Genomic DNA, 17,771 nt, shown 5'->3' with positions numbered 1-17,771 from the left:
AAATGAATTGTGCTTTGGGAGACCCATGGGGGAATCTGTCCTAGGCTAGGCCCACTCTGAAAAGCCTTACCTCTCCAGCTCTGGGAGGCTGGTAGATATTCTTAGCTGGTTCCATCTTTCCCCGGCGGGACAGGACAAGACACTGAACAGTTTCTGCATGCTGGAATGCCTGGAATAAGGACACACATTCAAACCACGGCTCTGACTGAGAAAAGTGGAGCAGCTTCTTTTGATTCAGCAGGCGTGGCTGCAAAACCGAACAAGCGCCATTTCACAAACTCCACCCTAGACCCAACTTTAACCTAAACTTAGAACAGGAGATCAGGGACACAATCCAGCGGGAAAGTCTCCTATAGAGGTTCCCCTGGAAAGAACGGGGAATCTCCCACTTGTTTCAATGGGGCTTGCTTGGAAAGCTTTGCTCGCTGCATATATGATGCTCTTTACTATAATGGTATTTCTTCCCTCCTTTCCCCCAGTCTGGCCTTTTCTGCGTCACTTCCTCATTCTCAACATGGTTGAAACTGCAGAGAAGGGGGCGAAGGGTGAAAATCTAGCACAGTTTCACAGTCCGGTTCCCTGGATTCTGGTCTGCCAGAACTTGCTAGGGTGTGACTTGGCCCAGCCTGTGGCTAATGCCTGAGATGATCAGTGCCTTTTAAAAAAAATTAAAACCACTGCTAAGGAAATGTGTATACATTTACACAATCTATGCAATTGGCACCCGGAAAGCAAATGGATCTAGCTCGAATTGCATAAAAATGGCCGGTTTACACAAAACAGCACTCAAAGAGCACATGGTCTTCAGGCAGTTTGCACAAACCACACGAAGTCCGTGCCTTTTCGTGCCCTGGTGGGCACAAAAAGACCGATTCTGTGAACTCCGTGCCAGAGTCACATGGTTTCTTGGACGCCCGTTGCAGCAGAACACACAAAATGCTGCTGTTAGCACCAACTACAGTCTAAGTTTGCAAATCGTGTGGTTTGTGCAGACTGCCTCAGCCCTTTGTGAAATACACAAAATACCGTAGCCCGTCTTGCAGACGGGAATGTCTGGAAAAGCCTTGGACCTGGGCCAGCTTCCTAGCATCCGATCCGAGGAGGACAGGAGGGAGTGACCCCAATTTTGCTCGGCCGCGACAAGGCCGTGGGGGTGTAATCAGAGAGCTGGCGATCCAGCCTTTTCGGAGGCAGGTCAAACATCTGGATCCTGAGCCAAAGCGAGGGGCGCTTTCAAGTTCCTTATGCATCTCCTTGTATCCTCAACTAACTCACTGATTCTTGTGGAAATGGGGAGGGCCCTTGGGAGCGGATTGTGCCAAGAACAGAAGCACATGGGGGGACTCGTCTTGCGCCCCAGGAGCGTGGCCGCAGTGGCAGCCACAGAGGCAGCGGGGGGTGGGGGGCACGGAAGCTGCCCAGGGCTGCTCCCCGCTCTCGCTTCAAAGCAACGGCAAACTCATTCCCCGGGAGCAGATTCTTCTGTAGTCAGAACACCAAAATCCGCACAAGGGGGGAGACAGGGGGCAGACTTGGGAGACCCTGGATTTGCAGAAGTTAAAAAAAAGAGAAACTTTAGGAAATGAAAGAAGCTAAGGATGCAGAAAAAGCCAAAGGGGAACCGGGCACAGACTGTTTGGGAGAAGATAACGGAAAAGCTGCAGGTGGCGGAATGGCATATCCGGGAAAGGCCCTGGCTGGCTGCTTGCTGTACAAAGTATCCCACGCTGCAGCATTTTATCGCGGTCCCATTGGTTACATGCAATTCAGGGGGGTGGCGGGGGGGTGGGGAGAGAGCCACCAGCTCACAATTTCTCTTGCTCTGCAGGCAGGCTGTCGATTTGGGTCATCTTTAAAGTTATTCCTGAATTCCCTTGTTGTTGCCAGATAGAGAAAACCTACAATGAAGAATAAAATCCAAATTGCACAACTTATTATTGCGTCTGATGCCACTCGAGGTAGTATTGGTTCAGGAAGGTGACTCTCCATGATGGTTGTCAAGAGGGTTCTTGGGGTGCAGCTTATTAAAATTTTAATTAAAAATCCTCTCTACCCAAGCCAATGAAAAATATTGAACTTCCTAGAATAGTCAGGACATGATGTCATCCTTGATAATAAATCCCAGAACTAAGAGAGGGAAGCTACACCTACTTGGAACACTTTAAAAATTCAATTTAACAGCTAAGAATATTTCCCATTTTAGCAATATAACCATGTTTCGGTATACCCCTGCCCAAGAGTCCAAGCAGTACTCACGCTGCTTCACACATGCAGATTAATCACTCTGTGCTGCATTCACTGGGTGATTAACATGCACGCCCCGCACGCACGCACGCGTGAATTCCCCTGACGGCCTCAGCTGCCGAGAAGAACCAAAGGCTGGGTGACAAGATGGCTTGATCACCCCTTTGTGCCAGAGGAAAGCGCTGCCCTTCCTCCCAGGTAGGAGAAAGAGGCTGCCAGGGCATCCTGGCCCCACACGCATCGCGAGCCACTACCTGCACGGTCTACTCTGTGCAAAAGCCGGACAATGTTTTTGGCGCACGGGCAGAAGAAAGATTGCTTAATACTGTCACCTGTGAGTAGAAAGCTTTATACAGCTTTGACTTGGGGAACAGTGCGATCATCAGAGAGTTGCTTGGGGTATGAAACTGGACAGGCAGGTGAGCAAGCAGGGAACTTTTGTAGTCGATAAGGAGGGCTGCGACCACACTGGTAGAGTCCTAGAAAGCAGGGGGAAAGAGCACCTTTAAGGGAAGAGCATGAAGCCTTGGACTGCAGGCAACCGGTCAGCCTGCCCAAGCACCCTCTTTCTGCAGAACCACTACTGAGCTGGGAAACTCGATTCTATGAATATCCTTTTCCGCAGTCATCAAAAAGTATGTTTCCAAGAGACAGTCCAATGGTGAGATACAAAACAAGAGGACTCCCATGAGATTGCTGCTGTCGATGGCAGGTTAAGGAAGCTTCAGGACTGGACCCTCCACCCTCCCAAGACTCTAGATCTAAGATCTCTTTCCTTCTCTCATGCCACCATCGTGCAAAATGTCCAGGGTTTGTTAAAGGACTTTTCTATTCATTCCAAACTGGGAAACTTTAATCTCTGACTGCAAATCAGGATCACAGGGCACATGGGCAGAGAGGAGACAAAAGTGCCGCACAGTGCTGGCTCCCTGGTGGAAATCCATGCCCTGATTTGACCAAGGTGATGTCATGTCTGAATGGGCCCACACAATCTGTGGCGAGAAGTGGATCAGAAAATGGCACACACCTCACCAATCTGCACACCATCACCACTCCCGGAGCCCCTGCCAAGGGCCAACTGAAGTGGTCCTCAGCTTGAGAGACCCAGCGCTGAACGGGAATTCAGCACACAGCGGCAAGCTGCGCAAACAGCCACTGCTAGCCCTCTTCTTCTGGATGGTTATCAGTGGCAAGAAAAGAGGCTGCTCATACAGAACACGGTGCGCTTGTTGACTGGGCATTTAACTGGCTTATCTTTCCCTGTATATCTGCATTATTGCTGCATTACCGATGTCACCACCACTCATCTCGGCTGCGGTATTTTTAGCCCTCCGGCCTCACGCCTTGCCAGGTCTGTGAAACAATATGAATTCTCTTTCAAGGTTTTTGCTTCGCACAGAATACCTGGCAGCCGCTCAGCAGTGATAACCAGGGCCCCATAAATAGCCAGAGGTTTGGAGAAGTCGGGTGTCTTGAAGCCGAACAATAGGAGGAAGGTCAGGGCTCAAGTGCCGCATGCCAAGCTACAAAGGGGGCGGTCGGACAGTGCAGGAACGCGAAGGGCCGCCGGCTTCGGCCCGTTACGGATTTAACTCCATTATGCATTGTTATTCAGACAGAATAAACCACAGTGACCCCAGATGCTTTTGCCGCCTGGAAAGCAGAGATATAACCAGGCAGCAGAATGCGCGGACTCCTCTGCGCTCACCTGGGGCCTGCCAACACAACACTCGCAGCAGTTTAGCGAAATGGGTACAAGACGAAGAACCACATGCTGCAGCCACGACCTCACCCCCTTCCGTCCCTCTGGAGCACCAGGCCCCTCCCTGGACCGTGACCGTGCTTCCACAGCTCACCAGCAACTGCATTAACGGCACCCTTGGCTGTGAGGGGGACAGGGGTCGCCACGGGGCCCCCAGGTGTGGCGTGTTTGTGCACCTCACCAGATGGATCGATCAATCTATTGGATGCTCCTGGTGGGATTTTTGTCTGCCTTGCACGATGGACTTCAGTCGATTCTATTTTATGAAGCTTTTACTCCAAGTGTTCCCTTTTATTTAATTAATTTATAGACAGCCTGCCATATCCAAAGACACTCCTAAGTGATTTACAGAATCAGAGTTTAAAATATGCCGAATTGGGTGGGCATTTATTGTGAACCATCCAGGTCACTTGGGCTGCGTCACAGCACAGAAATGGAACAGCCAATGCAAAAATGCATCTGCTACGGGGCCAGAAATATTTGAAACTGAAGCTGAAAGCACAATATGAATAAAACTACCTGGGCAGCACCAACACCGGGGCGGGGGGGGCGGGGGGATAAAGAGACAGGTCTTGAGCAGGCCCCTGAAGCCTGCCACAGCTGCCCGCCCCCAATACTAGCAGGGAGGATGCTCCATAAGGTGGGTGCCACCATGGAGATGGCCCACCTGCAGGCTGGTCCCGGATAGCAACCCGCAGACCGTGCTCCAGCCAGCAAGGCCTCCTGCGATCACCTTTCTGATCACATGGGTTCTATGCATCATACAGTTTTGCATCCAGGATCTGATGGGATATATTCCCGATTGATGGATTGCATTTCTCTACAGCCCTGCAGCTGAAGCTCTCTGGGTGTCTGACACAGTCCATAAGAAGAGACGGCAAAAGGACCTGGAACCTCGCACCGGGGTGCCGTGAAGGAAGGCGAGAGCGTCCGCTGCCATCGCAGCACAGCTGTGACAAGAGCCGCGTGCGGCACGGATGGAGCACTTACTCCGTCGTAGAACCGGATGGACGTCATGTGGGACTTGGAGATGGTGATGCTTCCGTAGTGGGGGTGGCTGAAGAGGAGGCCCTCGGAAAAGAAGTAGAGTTTTCCTGGAGAGGGAGGGAGAGGGGGGCGTGAGGCCACTGCTCACTCTTCTACAGAAGTCACCGGACAAACCCTTCGCTGCACCCAACTGCCCCGCAACACACAGGCCGAGGGCTGCCGGCATCCTCTCGCCCTGCTCTCCGACCAGCTTCAGCAGGGAACGGTGCGAGGTGTGCCAGCAGCCCTTCCTCGCGTCTTGCGATGCGCTGCCTCTGGCACCCTCCGTTTCCGAAAGAGGGGCTGCTGCTCTGCAATGCGACACGGGGTGTGGAAGGGAGTCTGCCACGGTTCAAACGCACGTGGGCCTCCGCCCATCCGAAACTGCGGCACTTCAAGACGGAAGGGTCGGGCTGGGGCGGAGGGAGGCGCTTCAAATCAAAGCCGAGCTTTGCTGTGCTCCTGCATCAGCCTTCTTGTTTTCACACATTCACGCAGATGTGGTTTCAGGTTGTCGATGGAGGCCCCCGGACAGGGTCCTCCCCCTAGGGAGGTTATGGGGGAGCTGGGGAAGAGCAGGGCCTTTTCTGCGGTGGCACCCAATCGCGGAATACCCTGTCCTTGGAGAGTTGTCAGACACCTACTTGATCAAGTTTTAGGCGCCTGAGAAAAACTTTTCTTTCTCAACACACACCTAAGGCATTACTGAAGCCGTCTATATTGATGGCACTGGTTTTAATTTTAATCTCATTTATTTATTTTACTGATGTACATGTTGTGTGATTGTAACTGCATTATTTTATTAATGTAAGTATTAATAATTTTATTGTAATGGCAGCCCAGAGAACACAATGCTAACAGGCCGTTTTTATACAAATTAAATAACTACATAAGTAAATAAAATATAGAAACACAGAAACAGAGCAAGCCAGAAGGTGCCTCCCGGGCCATCTAGTCTGACCCTCAGCTCCAGCCGGCTCCGCTCATGACATGCCTACCATGTGCGTGTCCAGCCTATCCTCCAACACCCTCACCGATGGGGCCTCAATCACCTCCCGTGAAAACCCACTATTTTTATATTTTTAGGACCACTAGGATATAGAATGTCCAAATGTACGTTCCATGGGAGAAGTACTCACCTTCCTCTGGCCTACACAGAGAGTTGCTGGAAGAAATGTAGGCTCCATCACCTCCTGTCAGGAGAACACCCAGAAAAGATTCTTCTTCCTACACAAGGCAAATTTTGCCAGGTCTAACAATGGCACCAGCCAGGTATACTTGAAGATGCTCTCCTGCTCTGCTAAAGCTAGTCCAGCCCCCATCCAGGCCTTAGGAAGACTATGAGATGCCCACCAGACCCAATCAAACGAGGTGTCCCTCCAGCTCTCCAGGTCAGAGCTTTCTCCCAGCAAGGGCAAGGGACACCGGAGTCTAAAATCCACAAGGCGGAGGTAAGAGACTGAACGCGAGGCCTTCGGCATGCAAACGCAGTGCTTTATCCCCGAGCCACAATCCCTCCAAGGAGCATGGGACTGAGCCTGTTCCGACCCATAGCCATGGACCTCAAGCTGGTGGGGTGGCCTCTCCTTGGCCCCCTGTGTGGGCCCCTGACTGTCGACGCTTTCAATTCTACTGGGAGTTTTAGCTGCAAGAACAGTCTACCGCTTTCTAGCAGTTATGGAAATAAGGACCAAAAATCCAAATGAATATCCAATTGGAGGTGGCAGCAGTATGCCAGCTGCTCACATCTGTTTCGGAAAGGCACAGAGAAGCCGCTGATACGTGAATAGCAGATAAATCATTAGAAGAGCATGGACATCGGTGAGCAGTGAAGAAGGTGCCAGTACAGCATTTATCTGCATAATAAGCTGCTCCCCAAAGGCAGTGACTTCTGGGCAGTATCAGGTCACATGCTGAGAAAAAGCCACTAGCTGAATCCCACTGCCACTTATGAGCTAAATTAGACAATCTCTTATGGAAGAGGCGTTGTGGTGTCCAAAAAGCACGACGCCAGGTTTTTTTGCTGAGTAAGGTGCAGTCCAAAATCCATGGAAGCAAAAGGTAAGATGGCAAAGCAGCAATGCGCTGATGAGGCGTTTTGTGGTGGTGCGCACGCGTCTCAAATTCCCAGATGTGTCCGCAAATCCAAAATGGTTTGGGATCCCTGTCTTAAGGGGTGTGGGGCACCGACGTCTCAGGGTGGTACCCCATCCTAAAGCTAGCGACAACTTTCTTCTTCGTTGGGCAGGACTTATAAAGGGTGAGGGGGCGGAGAATGAATTCCTTTTGTCTTAGTTCATCATCTTAACACCATTTGCAAGCAGAGGCTCAGGAAGAGCTGCTGTATTGCGTCTCCACTGGAGGAAACTGGACATTGGGAGTTGGACAACCCACAAACACATAAGCACAACCGCATCCCCTCACTCACATTTTCTTGCAACTGGTATTGAGAGATTTAGAAATAAAAAACGGAGTTTAATCGCTGGGCTGAGCTGCATTACAAACCTTCAAAATTTGCTGGGCCTTCTCCGACAATTTCACTTCATTATCCTCTACCTAGAAACAAAACCACCGATCATTTCAGTTGAGCTTCTTTGCTTTAGAAATACAAGTCCTGTATGAATGTTCTCCAGCGGATTATAAAAAAGGTTAGCAATCAACAAAATGAGGTCAAAAGTAACTCTAGATCAGATATGGGAATCTTGCTTTAAATATTGGGTAAAGTCCTGGAATCTTGCCTCTTACATTGGTAATTCAAGATCAAAAATGTGTAAACAGAAGAGGAAATTTTGCTTTGTAGCTGCTATTGGATAGAGTTATTTATTTATGGAGCAAATATAATCTCAATGGGGACATGGCATCATTATTTTCAAATTAGACATTGTATTTTACAGGCATGAGGTTGACTCTGACCACTGCCTCTGTGTGAAAAGCTCATTTTGACACATGCCCATTTAAAGGTTACCAAAGCTGCAGTATCACACAGAGGATGTCTCTGGGCAAGTGAGAAACCTCAGCAGAGAACAGTTTCTGAACAAGATGCTTGATAAAATGAAATGCATTTGGCTAAAGTGGCTTCTGCCAGACACCACATCTGCCAGTATCTGCAAACAGGAAGCACCCGACTTCTTGCTGTGGACATTTCTCACACTCTGTTCTCATAGTGTGTTGCCTGACAGCTTCACTCACACACACCTGGGCTGAACAGCAAAATGCAGTGCAGCGCTCCCCGCCTTCGCTTAACCTGCATTCCGCGGCACCAGGTCCCAGCACAGAATCCCAGGACAGAATTCTGCCTTTATTTCGGATGCAGCTGCGCTTTAAAATAACCACAATTGAACGTTGTGCTTTATCTTGACTTTGAAGATAAAGAATTTTCCGGGACAGTGGCCCTCTGCTTTCAGGCTTGCTTGCTTTTTCGCTTCCTTGTAAAGGGGCTTTGATGCAAACCGAGCTCTACTCACCAGCCAAGAAACCGATCTTGGGATAGCGGCTGTGAGAACGATGCAGCTAGTTTCTGTGCTCAGGCTGCCATCTGCAGTAAAGCAAAAACGGTCAGTGGCAGGACTGTTCCCCAGCTTCCGCAAGTCTGCTTCAGAGTAACGCTTCACACAAAGCCACCGAGCTTTGATTTCTCTGCAAGGTGTGACCCCACCCCTTCCCACAACGCGTTTCCCTTCCTGCATTTTCACAGAACCGGCCCTTTCATGAGATCCAAGCAGGGCTGCCTTTGTGCCGGTTTGCATCTTAATGGGCGAGCCTGTGGGAAGAATCCCACCATGGCTTGTGCCGGCCTTCCAAAGCCGTGACCAGGGCTCTCCACCCCTCCGTGGGCGGTTTTGGGAAGGATGGCAGAGGCAGGGGACTTGATATACCAGGGACCAACACAGGCGATCTGGGACTATAGTAGGGCTTATTCCCCACACGGTTCAAACGCAAACTCAAAACACGCTGCAAGGGCTTGGAAAGGTCTTTCTCCAGGGAAGCGGGAGGAGAACTTCTAATTCGGATGAGTTGTTCTGCCATTGAGCCACTGCAAACTGAAAACCACCAAATACCTTTTTCCTTCACAAGGATCTGCGACGTCAGGAATGATTCTGAGAAGACAACCGACCCCAAGCAGCCCCGTCCACCAAGCAAGTCTGGAATGTCATGGACAGTCAGAGCCACCTGGGGTGGAACGGGAGAAGAGAACTTGTGTATATGTGATTATTGTGCTGCACAAATGGATTTTGCTAACGGTGTAACAAAGGGTGCATTTTAAACTCCTACACCCAATAATTGCATGCTCTTGGTGTTGCCCATCCCTCAGTTCCGCAGTCAAATAAACGTCGCCGATACCAGCAAGGCTTTCAAGGAGCTTGCTGCCGGCCTGTTTGGGTCACAGCCATCCAGAGCTGGCTCTTCCATGCCCTGTGGACCACACGGAATTTGGGGGCGGCCGCCCCTCAAACAAGCCATGAAGCCTGCATTCAGATGCCATGGAAAGCTGTGCCAGCAAGAGTAATTAAGGAAATCCAGCCAGGCCACAACCGGCACATGCCACGGAGCCTCCAAGCGAGCGTGGCCTATCAACCATGCTGTGATGGTGCAAGCTGGGGTGAGGGTTTGCTCCCACCACCTGCTACCTGTCCTTTTAAACTGGCAACGTCAAGGGCTGCACCTGGGACCTTCCCCTTGCACAGCCAGTGCTCTGCCCAGAGCAATGAGCACCCGCTGAACAAAGAGCCACTAAGCGTGCAATCGTATGCATGTCTAGGCCAGAAAAGGCTTGTTGTAAAACTCTCCGCGTTCCCCGCATGACCTTTTTCAGCCTAAACATGCCTGGCACTGTGTCCCTAATCTTTGTCCGCCTAGGCAGTGGGACGGGAAGCGCATAGAGTTCTCTCAAGTTCTGCTCAAGCGCTGCAGACACTAAGTTTCTCCCAGGTTCTGCCTGCATTCCCTTCATGAAATCTCGGAGGAAATGTTTGTCCCAGGGTTCTGCTACTCTCTTCACCAACTCTGGAGACCCCGGAAGCTTCCCGGGTCAGCCAATATCTCCTCAAGACACAAGCGCGTGTTTTTTGATGGAAAGTATATGGCATAAATCTTACTCACAGTTTTCACTAAAGACAGGCTGTCTTCACTGTCCAGAGGGATAATTCTGTGGGGCGCAGGAGGGACATGTTTCAGTTTTCGTTACAGTCTGATGAAGCCCAAACACATCAAGTATTCATTGTCAAATGATTAAATCAGAAAAAATGCAGACTTTGGCACGAGAGATATTAAAAATGCATGCCTAAAGAACAGGTTTAGAGGTTCTAAATCTGGCTGTATGTGCACATGGGTCACTCTCTGAGAAAAAAATCAGGAGTGTGGCATCTTTAGCCGTGCCGGTGCAACCGCTGGCACCGGACTTGAGAACCAGCAGCAAAATGTAACAGATCCGCAACTGCCCATTTTGAATATGGCACAGCTGTCAGGAATGGTTTCCCACAGCTGCCTGGGTGGCATCCCACGACCTCGGAACAGACAGTATAAACTGGCTGGAAAACCTTGAGTCGTGCCCTTCAAGCAGAGAAGACTAAATCTTACATGACTTCCTAGGGAAAATGCACTGAGTGCAGTTTCTGCTCACCTCCTGTCTGTTTATTTATTTTTATTTCTTTATTTATTTAAAACATTTCGATGCCGCCCCCATCGCAACAAAGCCTCGGGGCGGCTCACAAAATGTTTAGGAAGGCCTCTGGGATGCACGGAGGCTGCACTGATAGACACACCTATCTGGTTACGCCATCTCATTTGCACACTCGCTAACTCTTGCACATCGTTCTAACGTTCTATTTCGGACTGAGTGTGTTGGCAAGGGATGTGGAGCTGCAGGGTTCTCAGTCTGAACACGCACACGCTTGCACCCTAAAGGGCTGATCCGTCTGGCAGCCACGAAGCTGCGTTTATTGTATCATTTTGCTTCCCTTGTCTTTTTCAAGCCACAGAGAGCACATTCCAGGGGCACTTTTCTTTCTTTCTTTGAATGTGTTTGTCTTAACCACACGCAGAGAAGCGCAGACAAAGCTTGCATTCCTCTGAAGGAGAAGGAGGAAAGCACTGACCTTCCGTGGTTGTTCACAGCTTGAATCCGAAAATCTATTCTCGTGCTGTGAAGGAGAAGGAGAAGGAGAAAGGAAAAAGCAATGGCATTTTGAATGGGGGAAAAGGCTGGTACTCAAATGAACATTGTTTTGGGGGCTGCTTTGAAGACCGGACTACGCATTGCACGGAAAGGTAAGAAGAGCTGCCCGCACGGTCCAATTCTTTGTTAAAAGGGAACTTTGCAAGGACATGATTTGGGGTGGAAAATTTAGGGCAGAGCACAATGGTGCTGTTTTCTGCTGCAAATCCCACCCAAAAGCTACTTCTCCCCAACGGGGGGCCCTGGTCCATATCCTGGAATTCTCCCCACCCCTCCAGACCTGTTAGGTGTAAGGGGCAAAGCTGAAAAGGGAAAAACAGCAGTACGGAATCAGCAAGGAGCCCTCCAAAATCTTCCTTGCATGATGAAGCCGCTTCTACATGACAACTTCCATGCAGTGGGCATTTTCTTCCCACCTCACCTGTAACAAGCAACCCTTGCATTCTCCTTTCAGAGAAGAGTTAAGGGCCCATGAAAAACAGGCCTGCCCATAAGGAGGGTTCCTGGAGGTGAATACTAGATTGGGTTCAACAAGCTGCCCTGTGCAAGCCTGGGGATTCATTCTGGGTGCTCTGTGCTTTTTTGGTCAATAAAGAACATTTCGCAAGAAAGTTCGGTGGCTTTGAATGTGCGAAGGGAGGAACCCTCGCACTCAACAGCACCGTGTACTCTCAAAATAGGCTGAAAGGCAATTTCCTCTTCTTGGCGGACAAAGCTACATCTGAGAAAGACTGACCTCGGAGAAAGGTCACGTTCACAAGAACTTTCCACGGCTCCCCTGCGTGTGTTGCACGCTCACTCATAAATATCCTGCAAAATTGGTAACTAGCAGGGGCTCCCAACTCAGCGATAGAAGTGCATGGAGCCTCGAGGTGGAACAGCTGTTGGGCGGGGTCCTCCCAACAAGGAAGCCCCCCGGGCCTTTCCAAATCAACCCTCTATGTCAACAACACCCATCCGAAAACATCCCCCCCACGTACCGCAACGGAGCCTTAAAGTACGCAAGTTCAAAGACGTCGAGCATGCTGAGGAATGTTTGCTCCGCTACTTCCTTTGCCTGGAAAGACAAGTGGGGAGGAGAAGGGAGCAGTCAGAGCACACCTGGCAAAGGAGGCCTAAGGACGGCTCTCAGCATCTGTGCTCCAGAAGGACGGACACCTGAACCAGTTCAGATGCTCGCCTTATTGTTGCTGTCTTACTGGTTCTATTTATCTTCCCTGCAAGGAACCCAAGGCATCTCACATGGCCCTCGTCCTCCTCGTCCTCTCTGCTTCACCTCCATCCAACAACCTTGTGCAACAGGTGTGACCGAGAGTCAGGAACTGGCCGCAAATCACACAGTGAGCTCTGGGGCTGAGCAGGGACTCAACCCCAGATCTCCAGGTCCCCAAGTCCTATGCCCTCAGCACACACCACGCTGGCGCTCCCAACTACACTCAAGAAGGTCGTCCAGGTGAGGGGGCTGGCCACACCCCCTGGGGGCTGCACGGCCACAGGGACAGCCTGAGCGTCGGGCTCCAGATACAGGCGCTGGCTGCCTCAGACCCACGAGCATAGGCAGGAGTGGGTAATGCAGCAGAGGGGCGACGGGGAACGGCGAGGGCTTGGAGAAGCCCCACGGAAGGTCGCTCTGTTCAGCCAGTGCCCCTGAAACAGGACCATCAACTCAAAGGAAGTATTCCGAGCAACCTCGAGCTCTCCTTCCCCATCTTCCCACACTGCTGCCTGCTCCTTGGGTGGATGGTGCGGCACCCAACCTGTTTTCCCAGAGCATGTGCAAAGTGCATGGACTGGTGAGACCAAGGCAGCTGTAGCTTGGAGGAGAAGGAAGAGGGACTCGGTGCCCTTCGGCCTCCACGTCCTCCAGGGCAGCCCTTTCTTGTAACTGAGCTGTACGAGCCCACGCTGCAGGCCGAAGAGCTGGCCGTGTGCTGGAAGCCCCGCCTGGAAGATCTACGCTCGTGCGAGCGACCAACCACGTTTTCGCGATCAGCAAGGAATGTCAGTACCTTGGTGGTGCTGGGTACTTTCGAATAGGCATCTATGCCAGCCAGGACAGCCTCGACGACAGCCAGGTAGATCTGGGACAGCAGCTTACTAGGAAATAAAGCAGACACCATGCACAGGGCTGACCGTGACGATGAACGAGGGCTGTGACCAAGAAGCGGACTGGCCAATTCACACAGTGCAGAACTGCTTCAGAGGGCAGCCAAGACATTTACACAAAGTGCTATAAAATGGTCGCGACAGCGGAAGAGTCTGGGGTCTCCTGTCGGTTAGTCAAAGGGTGCAGTAACCGGATTTGTCGCTCAGGGAATCAAGCCTCACCCAAACTTTAGACAGGGACCAAACTGAGTAGACCGGAAGGTTGTGGGTGTATGGGGGGGTGGGGTGGGGGGGTGCCAATACTTCACTGAAGCATGATGAGCAAAGAGACGGACCAGTTCTGTAAACCGCATTAACACAACGGGCCAAGGAGATGCTAGACCAGACAATGGCGTAGACCGAAACATTAGAAAACTTACGCTTGTTCAGCCTTCTTTTCCACCTCGTTGTCATTGCCTGTTGTAAAAAGGAAGGACTGATTATTTCTGGATTCTACATATATTTCATGCACAATTATTCTGTACCGTTCCTAACACTGGAGACCCCTGCTCTGATTGCCGGACACGGCACGACTCTTTTCCTTCTTCTTTCCTTTATTAAAGATGCTCCCTCCCTCGGCTCAGGCTGCGAGTGGCTGGGGCTGCAGCAGAGCGGGCCGCCCAGTCCTTGCATCAGCTCATGCTCAGAGGCACCCCGCCAGAGGGCCCCCACTGCGCCAGCCCGAGCAGTGGGCACGAAGGCCGCGCGGGACAAGAAGCGTCTGTCTGTGCTGCACTGCGCATGCCCTTCACCAGAGACTTGAAACTTGAAACGCACGGCCAGAAGCAAAGGTGCAGAGGGTCCCTGTGGCATCCGACCCCTGCAGATCGGCTGCCTGCGCTCTCCACCCGCCGTGCCGATTCTTTCTGCCCGCGGATTCCTTCGGAAGCAACAGCCCTGCCCCCCCCACGCATCCCTTTTTACAAGTGGGGGTGTCCCTAGGAGACAGCCCTTCTGCTTCCTGCTCTGCAGCCGAATGCGTCGGTATTTTTACCGACCACAAGCCCTCGGAATGTGGCAGGCCAGAAGCTCGAGGATGTGGGGGGAATCGACCCAGACTTACCCAGGTACGGCGTGTGAGTGGCTCCGAAGAAGTAGGTCCTCGAGCAAGCCAGAGGCCCCTTTGGGGAGACGCACTGCACCACCTGGCCGTCGGCAGACACAAAACGCGCACGTGAGCCGCAACGGGCCAGGGCGGCAGACGCCCCCGTGGCTGCACCCGGGGCCGCTCCTGCGCCCAGCCCGGTGCGCGCTGACCGTGCGCAAGCGCCCCGCCTCTGGGCCACCCGGCCAGCGAAGAAGCCGCGGCTCAGCAGCCAGGCCTCTCCTTATTTGGGTGGAGGGGGCTCCGTAGCTCATCCCCCAAGAAGAGTCGGGCTGGCAGACTGAGCATTCTCTCATGGAGCTTCTGGCTTTCCTGGGACCCCCACTTCAAATGGATTTCCTCGGGCTGGGGCCGCTGCTTGTTTCGGGCTTCCATCCGGCCCAGAGGGCTCGGCCCGTGGGCAGGGCGGGTGCCACGCTGGAAAAGCTGCAGGCAGCTGCAGCTCCTCAGCACGTTCCTCCTGGCATCCCTTCAACCCAGCCGTCAATTTGTTGAGCCCCAAGGTGAAGGCTGCTTCATGCATCTCTCCTGCCACTTTCCAAAGAGCAAGCCCAGCCGCTCAGGTGGGACTCCTTGACCTGCACACCTCCCACCCGCTCCCGCTTTCGGGCCTCCAAAATGCAGTTTGCCCACCCGTGAGAAGAGACGCAAGCTGCCCCTCCCTGTGAGCTCCCCAGAAGCAGCTGGTTGTGGGAGAAGCTCCGTGGGGCAAGGTGGACCCTCTGGGGCCTGATCCCGTGGGGCAGCTCCCCTGCTCACAAGGACCCACTTCGGCTTGCACATCCCTGCTCACTGGCACAGAGGCCTCCTCGTCTGTTGCGCGACCTTCTCCCTCTCCACCTGCCTTCAGATGCTCTGCCCCAACTCGCTCTGCACCCCCCTTAAGCAGCAGACGGGACGGAGCACGACGGTGAGAAATGGGAGGAGGGACTCCTTTCCATTCATGGTTCTGGCTACTCTGAGAAGCCGAAAAACATCGTTCCACGCCAAGCAGGCCCAGCTGCAGAAACTACCCAAACAGCTGCTCAGGGGAGCCACAGGTGCAGGGGAGCCAGTGGAGCAGTGTGCTGAACGGGCCAAGTGCCCCAGGACCTCTCACAGGGTCAGAGAAGCTGCCCACTGACAACGGGTGGCGTTTGCTGCTTGGGACGGTGAAACTGCTCACGTTAATCCCAGCCCTGAGGAGGCACCTCGGGCCGCCCAGCAGGAAAGCTGGTCCGGCCGCCATCTGCTCCATGCAAAACCAGTCTTGCCTCAGACTCCGAGGGCACGGCTTTGCCACTGAGGACGGTGGGAAGGAGGGGCACGGCCTGTGGGGTGCACGGAGCCCTGCCCTCTCCGCAGGTGCCCTCTGGCAGCATGGGAGCACTGCGCTCAGGCCTGCTGCCGGTGGCGTTCAGGTGCCACTGTGTTACACCCACATGAGTGCGGCTCACCATGTGCTTCGCCGTGCTCCCGCCGAGGCCCGTGTTGCGCAGCAGGTGCCCCTCGGAGGGGAAGTTGAAGTTCCCGGAGTTGAGGTTCTCCTTGGAGGAATGGGCACCGAACAGCACGAAGGGCTGCCTGCTGGGGCTGACCAGGCACACAACGGAAAAGGGGTTACTGCCAGCTCGGGTTCGGGGGAAGCGTTTCATCCAAGTGCTCACAAGGAGCCGGTAAGTTCTCCGTGAGAAGTGTGAAAGATGGAGCAACACTCTCTCTGTGCCACTACAGAAACACCAGATCACGCACCAGCAAAGCTAGCATGCAGGCGTTCCCTTGACCGTAGGCTCACTAATTGCTAGGATTCTACAGGAGAGAACGGGACAAGTTCACTGCCAGAGAGAGAGAGAGAGAACGCAAGAATGTGCAAGCTTCCAGCTTTTACAGCTGCAATGCACACAAAGAAACTAACCCAGGGAAAGAGCATTGCGCAGTGGAGGGGAAGGGGGGGCGCTTTCCATGCAAAAGACGGCCAGTTTCTCTCCAGGCATCTCCAGATGAAACAATCGTGCAGCTGGTGAGAGGAGGAAAGCTCTGATTGTGCAAACGGGTCCAAAATGGGGCTGGCAGGCACTGCTGAAGTCGCACAAACGTTGGCTTGCACCAGCACTGGGTGCTTCCCCACTACACGTTAGGCAGCTGGGGAGCCTTTCTCACACCCAGGGGCCTTCCTGGTGGGCTGGACTACAACTCCCATGGCCTCTGGCCAGCATGGACTGCAGGCCTCTGTGAGGGAGGGCACGAGAAAGAACAGCCATGCCAGCTGGGGAACGTGGGCGTTGCGGCCCAACTCATTTTGTGGGCACCAGGTTTGGGAAAGCACACATAATAGCACCCCAGAACATCACCAGCTTGGACAGGTAGAATATACTTGGAGGTTATTTGGGGGGCAGGTAAGCCTTCAGATCATCAGTGCTTTGGTCCCCCTTTTCTTCTGGAACTGGGATGATGCAGGTAAGAAAGCAAATGCATATTCATCAGAGCTGAAGTGCAGCATCTTCCATTTTCATGCCTACAACACTTCAGTTCTGCCTCGTCCCTGAATGATTTTTACACGCTTTGCTTCACGCCGCATATTATGCCGCGTTTGCACACAAATCTGTCAATGCCAAGATACCTGTTGTCTGTTATATGGCTTGAGATCATTCCGTGGCTGAAGTAGCTTCTGAATGGCTGAGGAAGGAATTTAAATATTTAAATGAATCAACCAATCCTGATAAATAATCTTTATGCAATTGCTAAAAGGAACGTGTTAAAGATCAACAATACATCAAGGAGGCATCAGAGCTGTGCAGGGCTAAGTACATTACAGATTGCACCTTTCCCTCCACAAATTTATACCTCAATATTATGATTCTAAGGTAAAGAGCAAAAGTTAAATTACCAAAGTTGTTATGATAACCTGAATATAAATAATTATGGATGGAAATATTACGTATAGCAATGGATGGAATGACATCTAAATAATTCACAGTGGGGTTCACAGATTATCAACTGGTGACGGGCACAATCCTATGTGTGTTGCGCAGAAAAACGCCCTACACTTCCCAGCATTTTTCTGCCTAAATATACGTGGATTTATTGCCTTAAATATGCATGATGGTCACACATATGAATATCTAAAGAGGCTCTTCCTTGAGAATTTTTAGTGAAGCAAAACTTTTTAGGACAACATCATTATTTTAACTTCTTAATCAGCGTGGGCTTTTCTTCGATCAGTTTTTCCTCAGTCCTCATATTTCCTAAATATAGTTGTATTGTAAAAGTAAAGAGACAAGCATATCTTAGCTCATTAGAGTCAGCAGCATCCAGTGCCTTTTCACAAGGCAATG

General features: G+C 51.9%; 1 protein-coding gene across 2 annotated transcripts in view; it reads right to left on the bottom strand.

Annotated features, from left to right (window-relative positions):
* The window catches only part of DNAAF9 (dynein axonemal assembly factor 9), an 80,984-nt gene that overhangs the window by 28,103 nt on the left and 35,110 nt on the right, over positions 1–17,771 (bottom strand). For both annotated transcript variants that reach the window (XM_044428337.1, XM_044428335.1), the window contains 16 exons: positions 17,057–17,112; positions 15,894–16,029; positions 14,416–14,497; positions 13,733–13,769; positions 13,217–13,304; positions 12,188–12,264; positions 11,128–11,172; positions 10,133–10,178; positions 9,091–9,202; positions 8,497–8,567; positions 7,538–7,588; positions 6,172–6,259; positions 4,997–5,100; positions 2,577–2,723; positions 1,810–1,898; positions 71–169 (listed from right to left, as the gene is read on the bottom strand). In XM_044428337.1, coding sequence (XP_044284272.1) covers positions 71–169; positions 1,810–1,898; positions 2,577–2,723; positions 4,997–5,100; positions 6,172–6,259; positions 7,538–7,588; positions 8,497–8,567; positions 9,091–9,202; positions 10,133–10,178; positions 11,128–11,172; positions 12,188–12,264; positions 13,217–13,304; positions 13,733–13,769; positions 14,416–14,497; positions 15,894–16,029; positions 17,057–17,112 — 1,328 coding nt within the window. The remainder of the gene's footprint in view (positions 1–70; positions 170–1,809; positions 1,899–2,576; positions 2,724–4,996; positions 5,101–6,171; positions 6,260–7,537; positions 7,589–8,496; positions 8,568–9,090; positions 9,203–10,132; positions 10,179–11,127; positions 11,173–12,187; positions 12,265–13,216; positions 13,305–13,732; positions 13,770–14,415; positions 14,498–15,893; positions 16,030–17,056; positions 17,113–17,771) is intronic.

This window comes from Varanus komodoensis, unplaced genomic scaffold (assembly GCF_004798865.1).
Source record: "Varanus komodoensis strain SLA01 unplaced genomic scaffold, ASM479886v1 scaffold2, whole genome shotgun sequence".
Classification (NCBI taxonomy): Eukaryota; Metazoa; Chordata; class Lepidosauria; order Squamata; family Varanidae; genus Varanus; species Varanus komodoensis.
Note: the sequence above shows the minus strand (reverse complement) of the source record. Positions and strands in the feature narration are given on the sequence as shown.